Source organism: Psittacula echo (genome assembly GCF_963264785.1).
Source record: "Psittacula echo genome assembly, chromosome: 1".
NCBI classification, from domain to species: Eukaryota; Metazoa; Chordata; class Aves; order Psittaciformes; family Psittacidae; genus Psittacula; species Psittacula echo.
The window spans coordinates 65,796,192-65,809,498 of record NC_137735.1 but is presented as its reverse complement, the minus strand read 5'-3'; the positions used below and the strand labels follow the sequence as shown (position 1 = coordinate 65,809,498).

General features: G+C 42.8%; 1 protein-coding gene across 6 annotated transcripts in view; it reads right to left on the bottom strand.

Annotated features, from left to right (window-relative positions):
* Positions 1 to 8,627, bottom strand: part of SLC10A7 (solute carrier family 10 member 7) — a 144,107-nt gene extending 135,480 nt beyond the window's left edge. For 5 of the 6 annotated variants that reach the window (XR_013956801.1, XM_080617520.1, XM_080617521.1 and 2 more), the window contains exons 1-2: positions 8,439 to 8,627; positions 4,568 to 4,650 (exon numbers count right to left, since the gene is read on the bottom strand). Coding sequence is in view for 4 of the 6 variants with exons in the window: in XM_080617520.1 (XP_080473646.1) it covers positions 4,568 to 4,650; positions 8,439 to 8,538 (183 nt within the window). In the remaining 2 variants the exon portion in view is untranslated. Of the gene's footprint in view, positions 1 to 4,567; positions 4,651 to 6,980; positions 7,071 to 8,438 lie in introns of all 6 variants that reach the window. The other variant, XM_080617522.1, reaches the window with a different exon arrangement.
* Between the last annotated feature and the right edge of the window lie 4,680 nt (positions 8,628 to 13,307).

Here is a 13,307-nt window from a genome sequence, read left to right as displayed (position 1 = left end):
CTGTGATTCTCGTTTATACGTTACAGTCATCATTTGTGGTGGGTTTTCTTTTAAGGAAAGACTAAGGAATACAAAAAGCAAAGTAATTTTTAACAGATTTTGATTATTTATTGTACCAACAAATAGGAAATATATAGAAAACAATAGGTGGATGATGAATAGCAAAGAAAGAATAACAAGAGTGTAACAGGCTAACAACAGCTAAGACATAAAATTCACAGAAATAAAATGCAAAACACCGCTGGAGACTGAGAAAACAAGGAAAATTTTAATTTTAAACAGTGTAAGTGCACTCCTGTGTGGTGATTGAGTATTCTTAGCAATAAAGTCTTCATTTAGCTCCGTGTCTTCACTTTTGTCTTTTGGGCACTCCAAGGATCTTTTACACAGTTTTGAGTACAAGGGAAAAAGCTTTGTACATTTCAGCTCATTTCAAAGCTCATAAGAGAAGAAAAAATCCTTTTCCTCTCTCTCAAAATAACTTGCTCTCTTTTCAAGTAAACAATGCAATAGGAAAAGAACTGATGGCACTTTTATTCAAAATCTAATTTGCTAGGGTTCTCCAGCTGACACCCCAAAGGCATTTAAAAAAAAAAAAAAAGGATTATAAAAAAGTGTATTTCCATGCAAAGTCATGCAGCAGCCAATCTTCAAGTGCCACCCTCTTTCAGCTTCAAGAAAGATGAACTTTTATGAAATACAATCAAATATTGCATTTTCAACCATCCAAATGCACACAGATGTAATTATACATCTGGAAGTACTAGCAATTCAGCACTGCGTCCTTGTTACTTTATTACTAAATAAATAGATAACAAAATTATCTCCCAAATTTGGGTTAGGGTTAAAAACCTTCCACAAAAAAACCACAAACCCTTTCATTTGTATTCTTCAAGTTACACAAAACACAGAGTTGAAACTTACATCTTGATCAGGTTTTACCAAGAAAGTACCACTACATTCAGCACTTGGTTAACAATGAATGAATGTTGTTTCATTCACGTGAATGAAACAACAATTATTTTTAAAGAAAGAAAGTTCTTGAGCAGGCTAGTATCACTCAACATGGAAAAAAAATTGGCCTTCTTCACACATAACCGGTTACAATACCTAAGGCATTATGAAAAGCTTCACTGTAGTACTATTTCATCTTATCTCAAAAAGAAAGCAAAAATTAAACATCTAGTAGTAGAAACACATCCTGTGAGAGAAGACAAGATACCTGGAAATACCTATATATAAAGTGCATGTTTTAAAAGTAAATAATGGCATTGAGAAAAAACAAAGCAAGTGACTTCTTTCAGCAAAGCTGCTAATTCTTCCTTCTTCCCTGCTAAGTCATGTCCAGCCCCAGATGTTTTAGTGGCCTAATCTATGAAGACACCCCCAATCTAAGCACCATCACACATACAGAACTGCCTTTTTGATTTAATATCTTTTACAACTGGAAAATGCCTTAAAAATAAAAGATTTGAAGAAAGCTCTGATACTTTCAAAAACAAAATCCAAGACAAAAACTTGGACAAGACTGGTTAGAGCTTCCAGGGAGCAAGGAAGGCAATTACAACACAGCCAGCCTAGTACAAGAAGGAACGACATATTAGTGGTACAGATCTTAACAGATAAAAATTACCAGTTTTTAGAACGTCTCTAGTGATTGCCTGTTAGAATAGTCATTCCTAAGACAGTGTCATCATTAAACAAATACCATGGCAAACAACCTTCACCCTCTTAAGTTATCTACAAAGGCACCTGTCACTGCAGACCTCAAAAGTAGAAGTCTCAGAAAAGTTACTGGAAGCTTCTAGTTATGACTTTGTTTCTGCACGCCAGGTAGGACAGGTTGCCTTGTTTTTCCCAGTATTTCAAACCCTTTAGAGAACTCATCCTAGCTTCTCACTGGTCAGCATGAGTCATGTTGCCATCCAGCCATGCTTAGATGGTCATAGCTGGACTCCTCTGGGAAAACACCCATACAGAGCAAACAGTGTTTTCAGTCGCTTGTCAAATTCCTCATGGAAATGGATAACTCTAGTATGTGATTTAATTTCTGGGGCCCTACAGGAGGTATTTACTCTAAAAAAGCAAGCTATCCAGTCACTGAAAACTAAAAGAGCATTATATTAAAGTGAAATCAAATGTTCTTGTCATTTCTGGACTCAGACTCTACAAGTATAAGGGGACCTCAGTCACCTCTAGATTTGAAAATGTCACAAGCCCATGCACAGGCAGACTCTCCCTGAACAGTGCCAATTATTTTGTAAAATGCTTTCTGAATGCATGTTAGCAAATTCTTTTCTAGTTTTGTCATATTTGTCAGAAGGCCTCTGTTAACACACAATTTTTTATCATTTCATAAAGCATACCAAACACTAGTTTCAATCTAACATATTAACCAAGGTAAACAGCCAACACACAGGTCAAGAACTAATAAAGGCAAAAGCAGAAGCTATTTACTTTGCAATCCAATAAAAAGATATATTAAAATTATATATAATGCCAACTTTAGGTTGTGCCTTAAACAATTAAAATATGCCTCAACATATATTAATGAAATAATGGCCTGGCCTCCTAACACATTTAAGTATAGTTTTTGATATACATTTTAGAAAGTAATAGCACAAGGTACAATGACTGAAAAGTTTTTCTTCCTTTTCTATCTTCTGCCTCTATGGCAGAAATTCAGGAAAGGCTAAGCTTCTCGATGGAACATAAAGCTGGATATACAGCATCAGTCCTAATTAATGTTTTCAGAACAACCTGAGGTCAGCTCCCTAGACATAAATATCAGCTCCTGTAAAAGCTTTGTTTGCATCAATATACTGCTTTTAGAACCACAGGTGAAAAAAGTTATGAAAATTCAAAGTAAGACATGACACATTGCCCAAGAACTTGTAAGTCATATCACCTTAATCGGAAAAAGTCAGATGGACACTGGCATTGATAATGCTACTGATTTCACACTCACTCACAGCTGCTTTACAGATATAAAGCTTCAAGGATACAACTAAGTGAAAGGGAAAGAAGTTTGACCTTTTTTTCCCTGCATGCAAAGATTCCTAACACTGAAAGCAGAAAACTCCACTCCATTAGTACTACTCAGGCTTTGTGCTTCAGGTTTCTCTTCTCTGTAGAAAAAAGTTCCTCTCTACAGCCTATTTCTATTAGGATTAATTACTGTCCCAGACAAATAGATAACATGGCTCTTCCTGCTTCCCCACAGGGCCACAAGGCTCTAAATAGCTGCTGCAGAATTGACTAAAGCTACTCACTTCACTTACACTGTGTCCCAGCAGAACTAGAGGCAAAAACTACCGGCAGCCACAGGCAGAAGGCTGCTGCGAATTCAACCACAACCTCCTTTAGGAACTTTACCTCTACAACCATGATACAGGTATAGATATTTTTTGTTGTTGTTGTGGAATGCATGCAAGTTGTACAGTTCCAGCTGTTCCCAGTTTGCCTAGAAGATTACTGGACAATATCATGGTGATTCCTTTAGGCACCAGTATCACACAACATACGAATGACATCACCTGTTAGGACAGCCAACAGCATAAAAGGAATCAAGAAACTAGACTAGGAGAGACATGCAGTGTTTCACTCAAACTCTGGCTGCTCCGTCTCTTCTTGGCAGGTAGCCACCATTTCTTTCCTCCATGCCTCCTTTACACATCACTAAGTTCTCCCCTTCATCTCTTCTTACTCCCTAATTGTTTCTCTTTGAAAAAACGTGACAATATTTGAAACAAGTCTCACTGTTTGCAATATGCAGCTGCACATAGGCGCTTCAAGTCCAACTGTCTACAACTAAATTCTATAGGAAAAGATTGCCAAGACTTTGTATCTGTATTGGCCTTGCATCTGCAGAGGAACCCTTTTGTATTGATACTAGCTGCTGTCCTGTGCCTACTCAACATGGTAACTTAAAGCCAACAGATCTTTGCCTGTTATCAATCTTGTCAATTGACTAGCCTAGTGTTATTTAGAGATCACACCAGCAGGCAAGATGAAGGAGAGAGGCACAAAGAGCTCAGACCTTCTGTTTATGTCCTACAGAGGCATGGAGACTTCACATAGCCCCTCTACCTAGTTCACTACAAAGTTCTACCCTATGCTGGTTTCTATCACAGTTTACTGGCCTGTATCTCACCTGAACAGTGGGAAGCCAAAGAGCAGAAGGAGTGGCAGAAGGCAGGTGCTGGTGTTCTTCTGGGTCTCACCATGATTTGGGTTTAGGACACATCCAGGGCATAGACCCAGTCACAGAATTGTTCTCAACACTTTCACTTAGTCAAAGCCCTGCAAAGTCAATTAACCCTCCCTCTTTGTGGATGGGTAAAATTTACTCACATTTTCCTTCTCATCAATGGTCATTGCTTTGTGAAGAATTTTCTGAAATCAAAAGGGGTCCATAAATGTCTAGTATTTACCTTCTCTTGTTAGCCATTTTCCCAGCATCATCAACAACAGCACAATAATATTCCAACTACATTCAAACCTGATCCAAAGCAACACAAATCTTTTTAGAGCAAAACAAGAATGAAGCAATGAGAAATTACAGTACCTCAGTTTTTAAGGAGAGTCCGCTGTTAAAGAATATAGCTGAAACAGCAATGTAAGTTATGGTAATTTCTGGTTTCAAGGGTCCTAAAAAATACAGACATAGAAAACAAAGTGAACCTCCATCAAACAGATAACAATACACATATATTACATTAAAGTAAATGAGAATACTTAGAAAAATATCTGGAGAATATCTAATCATTCAAGTCTCTAATAAAAATAATGGGGTTTCTATTAGGTTACAGAAAGCATGCTATCTGGTTTTTAATAAAAGCAAGCCAGTGAGTGGAGAGTGAGGTATGATGTCATACAAATTTGGCTTCCTTGATTACAGGCTAATTACTGGTAACTAACAGGCAAATTGTGGAAATGTGAAAATAGGGAATTTTTCACAGTTCCGTCATCAGAGTGTCCCTATAGCATCAGCAAACTCAAACCATACACTCAAATAAAAGTATTAGCTGCTTCTTCCACAGGACCATCAATATCATTCACATATCTGTGTCTCAGTCCTTCCCCCACAACACACACACCTGTCCACCTGCCTGCACAGAGGAAACCCAATCATACTTTGCAACAGTTTCCTTGGGCAATACAATTCTGCATTATTCCCCTACAACAAGGCTGTGGCAAAATGGTTTGTTCCTACAATAACACATTTCAAACACACTGCCACACTGAGATCAGCAAGGGCAGATGCCTGCACCTCCAAGGGTTCCACTATATTAAAGGCTTACATTTGTATACTTTTATCAAGGATACCAAAATAAAATACTTTTTATACTGCTATAAAAATGATGAATTCTCTTAATACACTTTGCCTTCAGAGGCCACAGAGCACAAACTGTATATACTCATTTTTCCACAAGCATTCAACCAGTCATTAGAAAGAAATTGTTAGCAGCCTACTTAGGACCAAAGTAATATCCTAACTCTACAAGTGACAGTAACTTGTCATGAGCAAAACTGCAGCAGCAGACAAACAAGCCTTTACTTGACACTCCAGAAGAGATCCTTTCTGCTCTTTCAGATGAATGATACATTGATGGTCACACTGGAGTAAGGTAAATGATCCTCAGAGAGATTTGATCGTACACTGAGTCTAATCAAATTTGCATCTGAAGTCATTTAAACACAAATTCTACCCCCAGAGAGGACTCTCTTGATGAGACACTGAAATGGTGTGTGTTAAATATAAAAAAAACCCCAAACAACCAAACCAACCAATCTATATGGAGCGTAAGGTAAAAATAAGCCAAGAGATGCAACAGTTAAAGTTGCAACAAAGCACATGGCTAGTTGCAAAATCATGGCACGTTAACTGAATAGCCAAGCAGGATGGGACAAAAGTAAACAGAAAAATTATACAAATATATGTAAAGTTATACAGAAAACTATGTAATACGTAGAATTATATACTTTTTCTAATCTTTTAGAAGATTAGAGCATATATGTACATGCATATACACAATGGGCAGAAAAGCAGTGGGTCAGTTAGTCTGGTTAAAACACTGGTTCTTCCAGGACTCAGTTTTCTATTTTAAGTTTTTTCTGCTGGACTGCCTGAACTCCTTTACACAAGAGAAACCTCTAAGACTAGAGCAAACACACGCTCATGGAGCACAGGGAACTCTGCTCAGAACAGATCCCCTTCATCTCTTGTATGAAAGACTGGTCAGGAAAGCTCTGTTCACAAAGGAACTAAATAGGCTCATTCATCAAATAGGAAAACACTCAAAAAGGGCTTGGCTTATGCCCTGAAGGTGGCAACAGCACAAATCTTTGTTATTTGTGTTCCACTGGTAAGGATGCTGCACCACCCATACCATTCCAAAAGCCCTGCAAATTACAGTGCATGGTTTTGTCAGCTGGAAGATGACAAACTAAGGGGTTTTTTTATATGTTGATATTTCCCACCCCCCACCTCTTCTTTCTTCTGGCTTTAAAAAGAGAAAAAAATAATTGTTTTTTTCCTCAGAGCACTGAGATCACACAGCTTCAGAAGAGGGACAGATACCACTTTGTGGAACATGTGCTCATGAGTTTCAATCAATGCTTACAAGATTTTTCAAGCAAGTTGTCCCAGGAACAATATCATGTCAAAGCTTGACATCTCTTTGCAGCAGGATAATTAAATGAAGTGCTCCATCATACTGCTTCCATGCAGGAAGTAAGTTGAGGGAAAATTATCTCATATCCTAGTTAAAAGGATCTCCCACATTGCTGCTAACAATTAGCATGACAATCAAACAGAAAGGGACAAGCCACCTCATACTATGAATTTTAAGTTGTCTTTAAGGTCTGCTGAAGACACAGCATGGATCCTGCAAGAAGCTCCATGTGGGTCCTATTCACCTATGCAATACAGCACACAGATGTTAGAAGGGATCCTTGCACAGCAGAAATTTGCCTACCCTGAACTCCATGAAGTGCTGGAGCCTTAGCTGCCACAGCAAATGTTCAGAGCCATACATTTTTTTAATCATTTTCGTTTTTCCCAGAACCTAAAGTGGAAAAGTGGGAAAGGTTGGCTCCTCAGTGAGAAATCACCTATCCCCAAACTTCAGCTCTGTTAAGAAAAAAAATACAATTAAAGAAAAAAAACTATGCGCATAAAAGAACAGCCAGATTCTTAATCCCCTCCCATAACGTGGAATTACTAGAGGAATTCTGTTCATATGTTCTATATCCGTTTTCTTAAACCTTCAAACACCAGTTGGAATAAAAGAATATATATATAAAAAAATAAATTAGTTCTTGAAAATTGTAAATATCTTGAAGTTACAATAGAAACTAACCAGCACATGCTGCCAGCATTTATAAAGATATACTGCTTATTTTTAAATAACATTGGATGTTTCATGAGCTCTTGTTCCAAGAAACATACAAGTCCTCGCTGCTTAGAAAAGGGCAGATCTTCTCATTGTTTACTGTAAGTATTTGGCACCATTTTGCACTGAACCATTTTCATTGTTTTCACTCATCTTTCATGATGAATTAAGAGGGGAACAATAACAACAACAACTCTTTAAAATACATGAGCGTTATTATAAAGTAAAAAAAAATCATCTGGCTGAAACACAGCACCTGAGATTTTAAGGCAGTATACCATAAGCTACACCTCTCGAGAAGCTCACAGAGAGCAGACATTCATACACCGAACTAAAATGACTTCATGCCCGTCTCAGAGTTCTTGAAGTTATTACTTAGTTTAACAGGAGCACATGTAAAGGAAGTTACTATCCAGCTTTCACTACTACTAACCCAAAGAGAGTAAGCTGTTATTCCAGCAACTGGTGCAGTGCCTAGCAAAGATACAGGAACACACCCCGGACTATTTCTTCAGTACCTGAGAAACACTGACTGACTGACCGGCCGAGAGGCGAGCTGCTGGTTGTGCAGGGACTACCGGAGGGCCCGGCTGTGTCCCGGCCCGCTCCCTGAGGCTCTCCCTTCTGCATCACTCACAACCCGAGCTCCAAACTTTCTGCGCGGATGCCCCGACGCCAAAGGGGCACCCGAGCAAGTCTCAGCGTCCCCGGCAGCACAGCGGCCGGCACCCCCTCCCAGGAACACCAAGAAAGGCCCACAGACCCCTCCCTGCCTGCACCCCCAGCACCGGGGCGGCCCGCTCCACGCACTGCCTCTCCCACCGGGGCCCGTGCAGGGCAGCGCCAGGTCAGGCCCGCACGACCGAAACGCGCCGGGGGGTCAGCGCCGGCCGCCGAGAGTTGCCAAAGTAGCGCCGGACCCCCGACGCCGCCTGTGCTCTCGGGAGGCTGCTCCGGCGGCCCCGCTGGCGCGCCCTACATCGCCCGCTAAGCCGAGCTGCCGGGACAAACCGTTCCCAGCGGGGCAGCGGCCGGACTCACCCCCTTTGACGCCGACGGCGGGCTCCAGCCGCGCCACCGCGATGACCAGCACGATCCCGAGAATGAACCACTCCTTCCGCAGCCGCTCCAGCAGCCCCATGGTGTGCTCCGCCGCTCCCCGCCGCCCGGCACAGCACGGCCCGGCGCGGCGCACCACGGCGCAGCGCCGGGGCGGGGTGTAGCCCCTCCGCCCGCCGGCAGGGCCAGCCGGATCCGCTGACAGGAAAAGTCTCACCCACCGCCGCCATCACTACCACGCACCTCCTAATAGACACGCAGAGCCCGACCGACGGCCCGCCAGCAGCGGCGACACCCTCCCTCTTCGCCCTCTGGCTTTGGCTGCCCTCGCCCCAAGCTGCCTCCCCGCACCGAGGCGGGGGCGTCGACAGCCACCGTGGGTCGAGGCGGCGCGGGGTGGTGTGACGGGACGGCGACGCCGCCAGCCGCCTCCGTTGCTGCTATAGCCGTCCAGGCCATGAAGCCGGCCGCCAGAGCCGGTCCCGGCGGGCGGCGCACTCCCTGCGGGCGCGGGCGCTCGGCGGGCTCGGTGGGGCAGCGTGCGGGCGCGCGGGCGGATAAGTGCGCTCTGTTTTGATACATTACAACGTCTGCGTGACGCTCCGCTTTTGACGCGCGGGAGGGCGGGCGCGAGCTGGCTGTTGCGGCCGTTGGGCACGCGTGGCCCGGCTGGAGGAGGCAGCGGCGTTCCTCGGAGTGCGGGCACTCCCCATCCCGGTGCAGGGGACGCGGGTCACGGTGCAGGCCGAGGCTGCCGGCAGTGGAAGTGCTGTCGGTTAATACCCCGCCGCCCTAACTGCGAAGCGATTTGCTCCGGACAGGCGGCGACCGCTCGGTCACGGACGTGTCGCCGGCGCGCGCGCCCCCGTGTCCCGTTACCATCGCCTCTCTGCTCACCCTGGTGTTGCAGTAGGAAGGCGCCTGCACGGCCGGGCTGAACAGACCCGAAAGCATCTGCCTTGCCCGGAGGAAAAGCGCCTATCGCGACTTGCCGACACCGGTCGGCTCCTGCGGTCTGCCCCAGGCCGCCGTGCGCGGATGCCTGCTGAGCGAGCCGGCTTCCAGACGGGAGACGATCCCCTGTGAGGAGGCCGTGGGCTTGTTTCAGTATTAAATACATTTCCATTAAAACAAAGTATCATAAACCCTCGCTGTGGTGCTCGACTGGGCGTTCCTTCTGTTCCTGTCTTGTCGCCGCTTCCCTGATGGATTCGTTAGCCCAGCCTCTGCCTGGTCGCAACCCCCGCGCTCTAAATCACATTAACAAGAAAATGATAAAGCATGAAACGCTTAAAACGCTCAAAACACGTGAAACTCAGTACTGCCACGGCTGCCTTGGTCCGGCAGGCGTAGAACACCCAGCAGATCTGCTGTGTGCTTTCCAGACACGTAGGTAAGTTTATAGTTCGCAGCCTCTGTTGAAGATACATTCAGGCTTCCAAGAACAGCCCTGCTACATGCTTTCTGCTCTCTGCTACCCAGTAAATAAATGTTTATAGCTCAAAACTCATTTGTGAGCTCAGCTACTTCAGGAGGCATATGATGTGCGTCCTGTGAGGTTCGTTTGTCTAAACATGTGTAAGGCATAGCTGAGTTTTTTTAATAAGGACTGAATATGTTTTCCCACACCCACAAGGGGATCCAAAATGTGCATTTAAGATTACAGATTTCACTGCCTCACTAAAGTTTACTGGAGTGCATGTTGATCCTTGCTCCCTTCTTAGATACAAGTGCCAGATCGCAAAACTTCACTGCATTTACCTGTGCAACTGCTACAGGTTGACAGCTTTGGGAGAAAATAAATGCATCATGGCTGTTATAAAGCTGTGATTATAAAGTGTATAGAAGGATTTGATTACTGCAGAGGAAGGACAGGGTGATTCAGCTAAAGATGGAAAGTTAATGTTTATCATCTAAACTATATTAAATGTTTGTGTGGATACTCGTTCACAGGTGAAGTGGCCCTAGTTCTAGGACACAGCACAGTTCGTAGATCAGAGTGCTTACATCTTTTCCCCACACGGCTCTGAAAGCACACTAGCAAGAGCATAGGCCCTCTGACCTGAACACAGCAGGAAACCAGGCAGATGTTCAGTTTTTCCCAGGTCATTTTGATGCGGATGTGTACGCAACCCTCGAGCTCCTAACAGGGTTCCAGCCCAGCTGATTCATTACATGGCGCAGAGGCCTCACTCTGCACCATCAGGGCTGAAAGGCACAAACAGCATCAGCACAATTCAGGAAAGCTTTACTAACAGAAAGTAAATCTATTGAGGCTGAAAGTTAAGCAATCAGAAGTTAGAAGCAGCCAAATTTCATAGTGAATGAAGTTACTGCAATGTCAGTTGCTGCAGAAGCTGTAGATGGATGCAGAAGAGTGAGTATGGAGGTTGCTCAGTCTGGCAATAAAATTCAATCCTGCAGTTAAGACAGCAGCCTCTCCCTGGTTTTGCATCATAGTTTTCACATGGTGCTAATTCTGCCCCTCAGTTTTTGCAGGTGGATACTAATTATGAACTTCTAATCTTGCCTACCACCGAAGTTAATTCTATGTTCATTTTGCCAACAAGTGTCAGATGTTTGCTCACAGCAGATCTAATTGGCTGAAGTTGGAAGCCTCAGGTTCAGTCCAAGACTCTGGAAATTCTGATTTTCCCCTCCAAAGGATCATCCCTTGTGTGCTGTCCCAAGCCTGTCTCTCCTCTAGAGAGACAATCTCACCATGTATTAGATTTAGAACAGTTAAAGGAAAAAAGTGTAAGAAATATAAGAAGACCCCTAGTGGTTTGCCAATGGTCATCAGGTATGACAGAAAAAGTATGCTTTATTTATACTCACTAAAGAAAAAGAAGCTTTAAAGAAGCTCTGTTGCTTTGGGTGGATGTTTTGCCTGGAAATTTGTTTCCAAGAGATCTGAAGTTTGTAACAAGTTTCTTTTGCCAACTGAGTCACAAAAGACGTGGATTCATGTAGCTCTCGTCTTCCATAATCTTTAAGATCGCACACAGATATTCCAAGACGTGCATCAGAAGACCTAAACCACCAGAAGTTTTAGCTGATTTTGTTTAAAAGCTGTTCTTCAATTATTATGATAAGCATGTAAGTCTCAAGTGAAAGAAATGAAATTGTTTCTGCTTGTAAATAAGAGAGCACTTTGTAAGCCCTGCCCCAGCATAGAGCAGGAAGGAAGAAAACACTGCACGTGTATTGTATATTGGCAGGACTTTCACATGTCCCAAATCTGTTTGCAAGACAGCATCTCTTTTGCTACAAGGCAACTTGTCATCCACATTGAGGCATTTGGTCAGTATTAGAGAGAAACAATTCAGTGTCTGTCGTCTGAAAGTATATCCTGCAACATTTCACTTTCCTCATCAGGTTTCCATACAGATAATATACATATCCTAATTAACCACTGGGACTCAACCAGATCCCAGGATGGTCTGCTGCATGCATACATACATCTCCATTACATCACCATTTTGTGATATATTTAGCTGTGGTTTAGACAGTACACGAATGAGAATTTAACTTCTGATTTCACATGACCGAATTTTCATCTTTTTTGCAACTGCAAACATACCCCAGGGCTTCCAGATGTTTTCCTGCCTCTAAAGGCCTTTGTGCTTCCTTCTGTATAATACGAAAGCTTCTATGGCACGCGTAGCTATGTGACACCAAATCTTCATTGCTCACGGGTCATCTGTTGAAATCAACAGGACTGTTCATGTGAGCAATGACTGGTTTTCATTTCTGCAAAGATGCAGAAGTGGACTAGGTGCTTCTGGGCTTCATGTAATGAGCAATCAGTCTTATGTGGTTTGTAAGTGATGCCAAGACATTGGCTCCCCTTTGTGCCGTATGGAGCCTATTTCTTTTGTGTACCCAGCTTCTTATCTGTACAACATACCTTGCTGCCTAATAGCTACACGGTTAAATTATTTTAGGGAATGTGCTGGGATTTTTAAGTTCTGTAGTAGCAGATGTCATCTGATTATGCATTTAGACAGGAGAGATTTCAATATAAAGGAAAGGGGATCACGAGATAAAGGGAGCTTAAATGAGAAGAAGAGATAGTATTAAATAATTTAACTTGAAAAGAACAAAGATACTCAGAATGAACAAGATAAAGAGAGGTGTTAATTATAAATAGGAAAGTTGAGGAGAAAAAGTGGAAATATATGGGACGGTTTACAACGCATTTATATTTCTCACAAGTACTTAGTGGCATGATCTCACATTTTTTCAGGCGCTTGAAGAGATTGCTATACTGATCCCATTAGCTGTTTTTCCTCATAGAAATGGAATTCACAACTATTATTCCATCCTGGCCTAGGTCCTTATACTGTTTCAGGCATCTGCAAGGGATCTTTCAATTGTTGCTACTGGATGTTAGTAAATACCTGTGAGCACTTTGGTATTGCCAGCTGTGGGACTTACTACCATTAGCAAAATGCAGTAATAGGAATTATGTACAAGTTCAATTTAGAACAGTGCTTAATGGGACTTAAACACACATAGAAGTATGCTTTTCTACATAGAAGCTTAAAGATGATAAAAGGTTTTGTGATTATTTGGGTTTATTTCTGTAATAGTACTATTTCCCCCACCCTCCACCCCCAAGGCTTTAAATGCATAATGCTGAGGGTATTTCAGCTTGTAATAAAGGGTCCTCATGTTTAAGTATCTAAAAATAAGCATTTTTTTTTTCTTTACTTAAGAGCCCATTGTGAAATTTTCATGCACCGATCTTAGATATTAAGAAAATTTAAAAGGCAACAAACAGGACTTTGCTGATCCCTTTCCTAGAACCTGCTTGTTCTTACAGAGAGACAGAACCTGGCTTAGTGC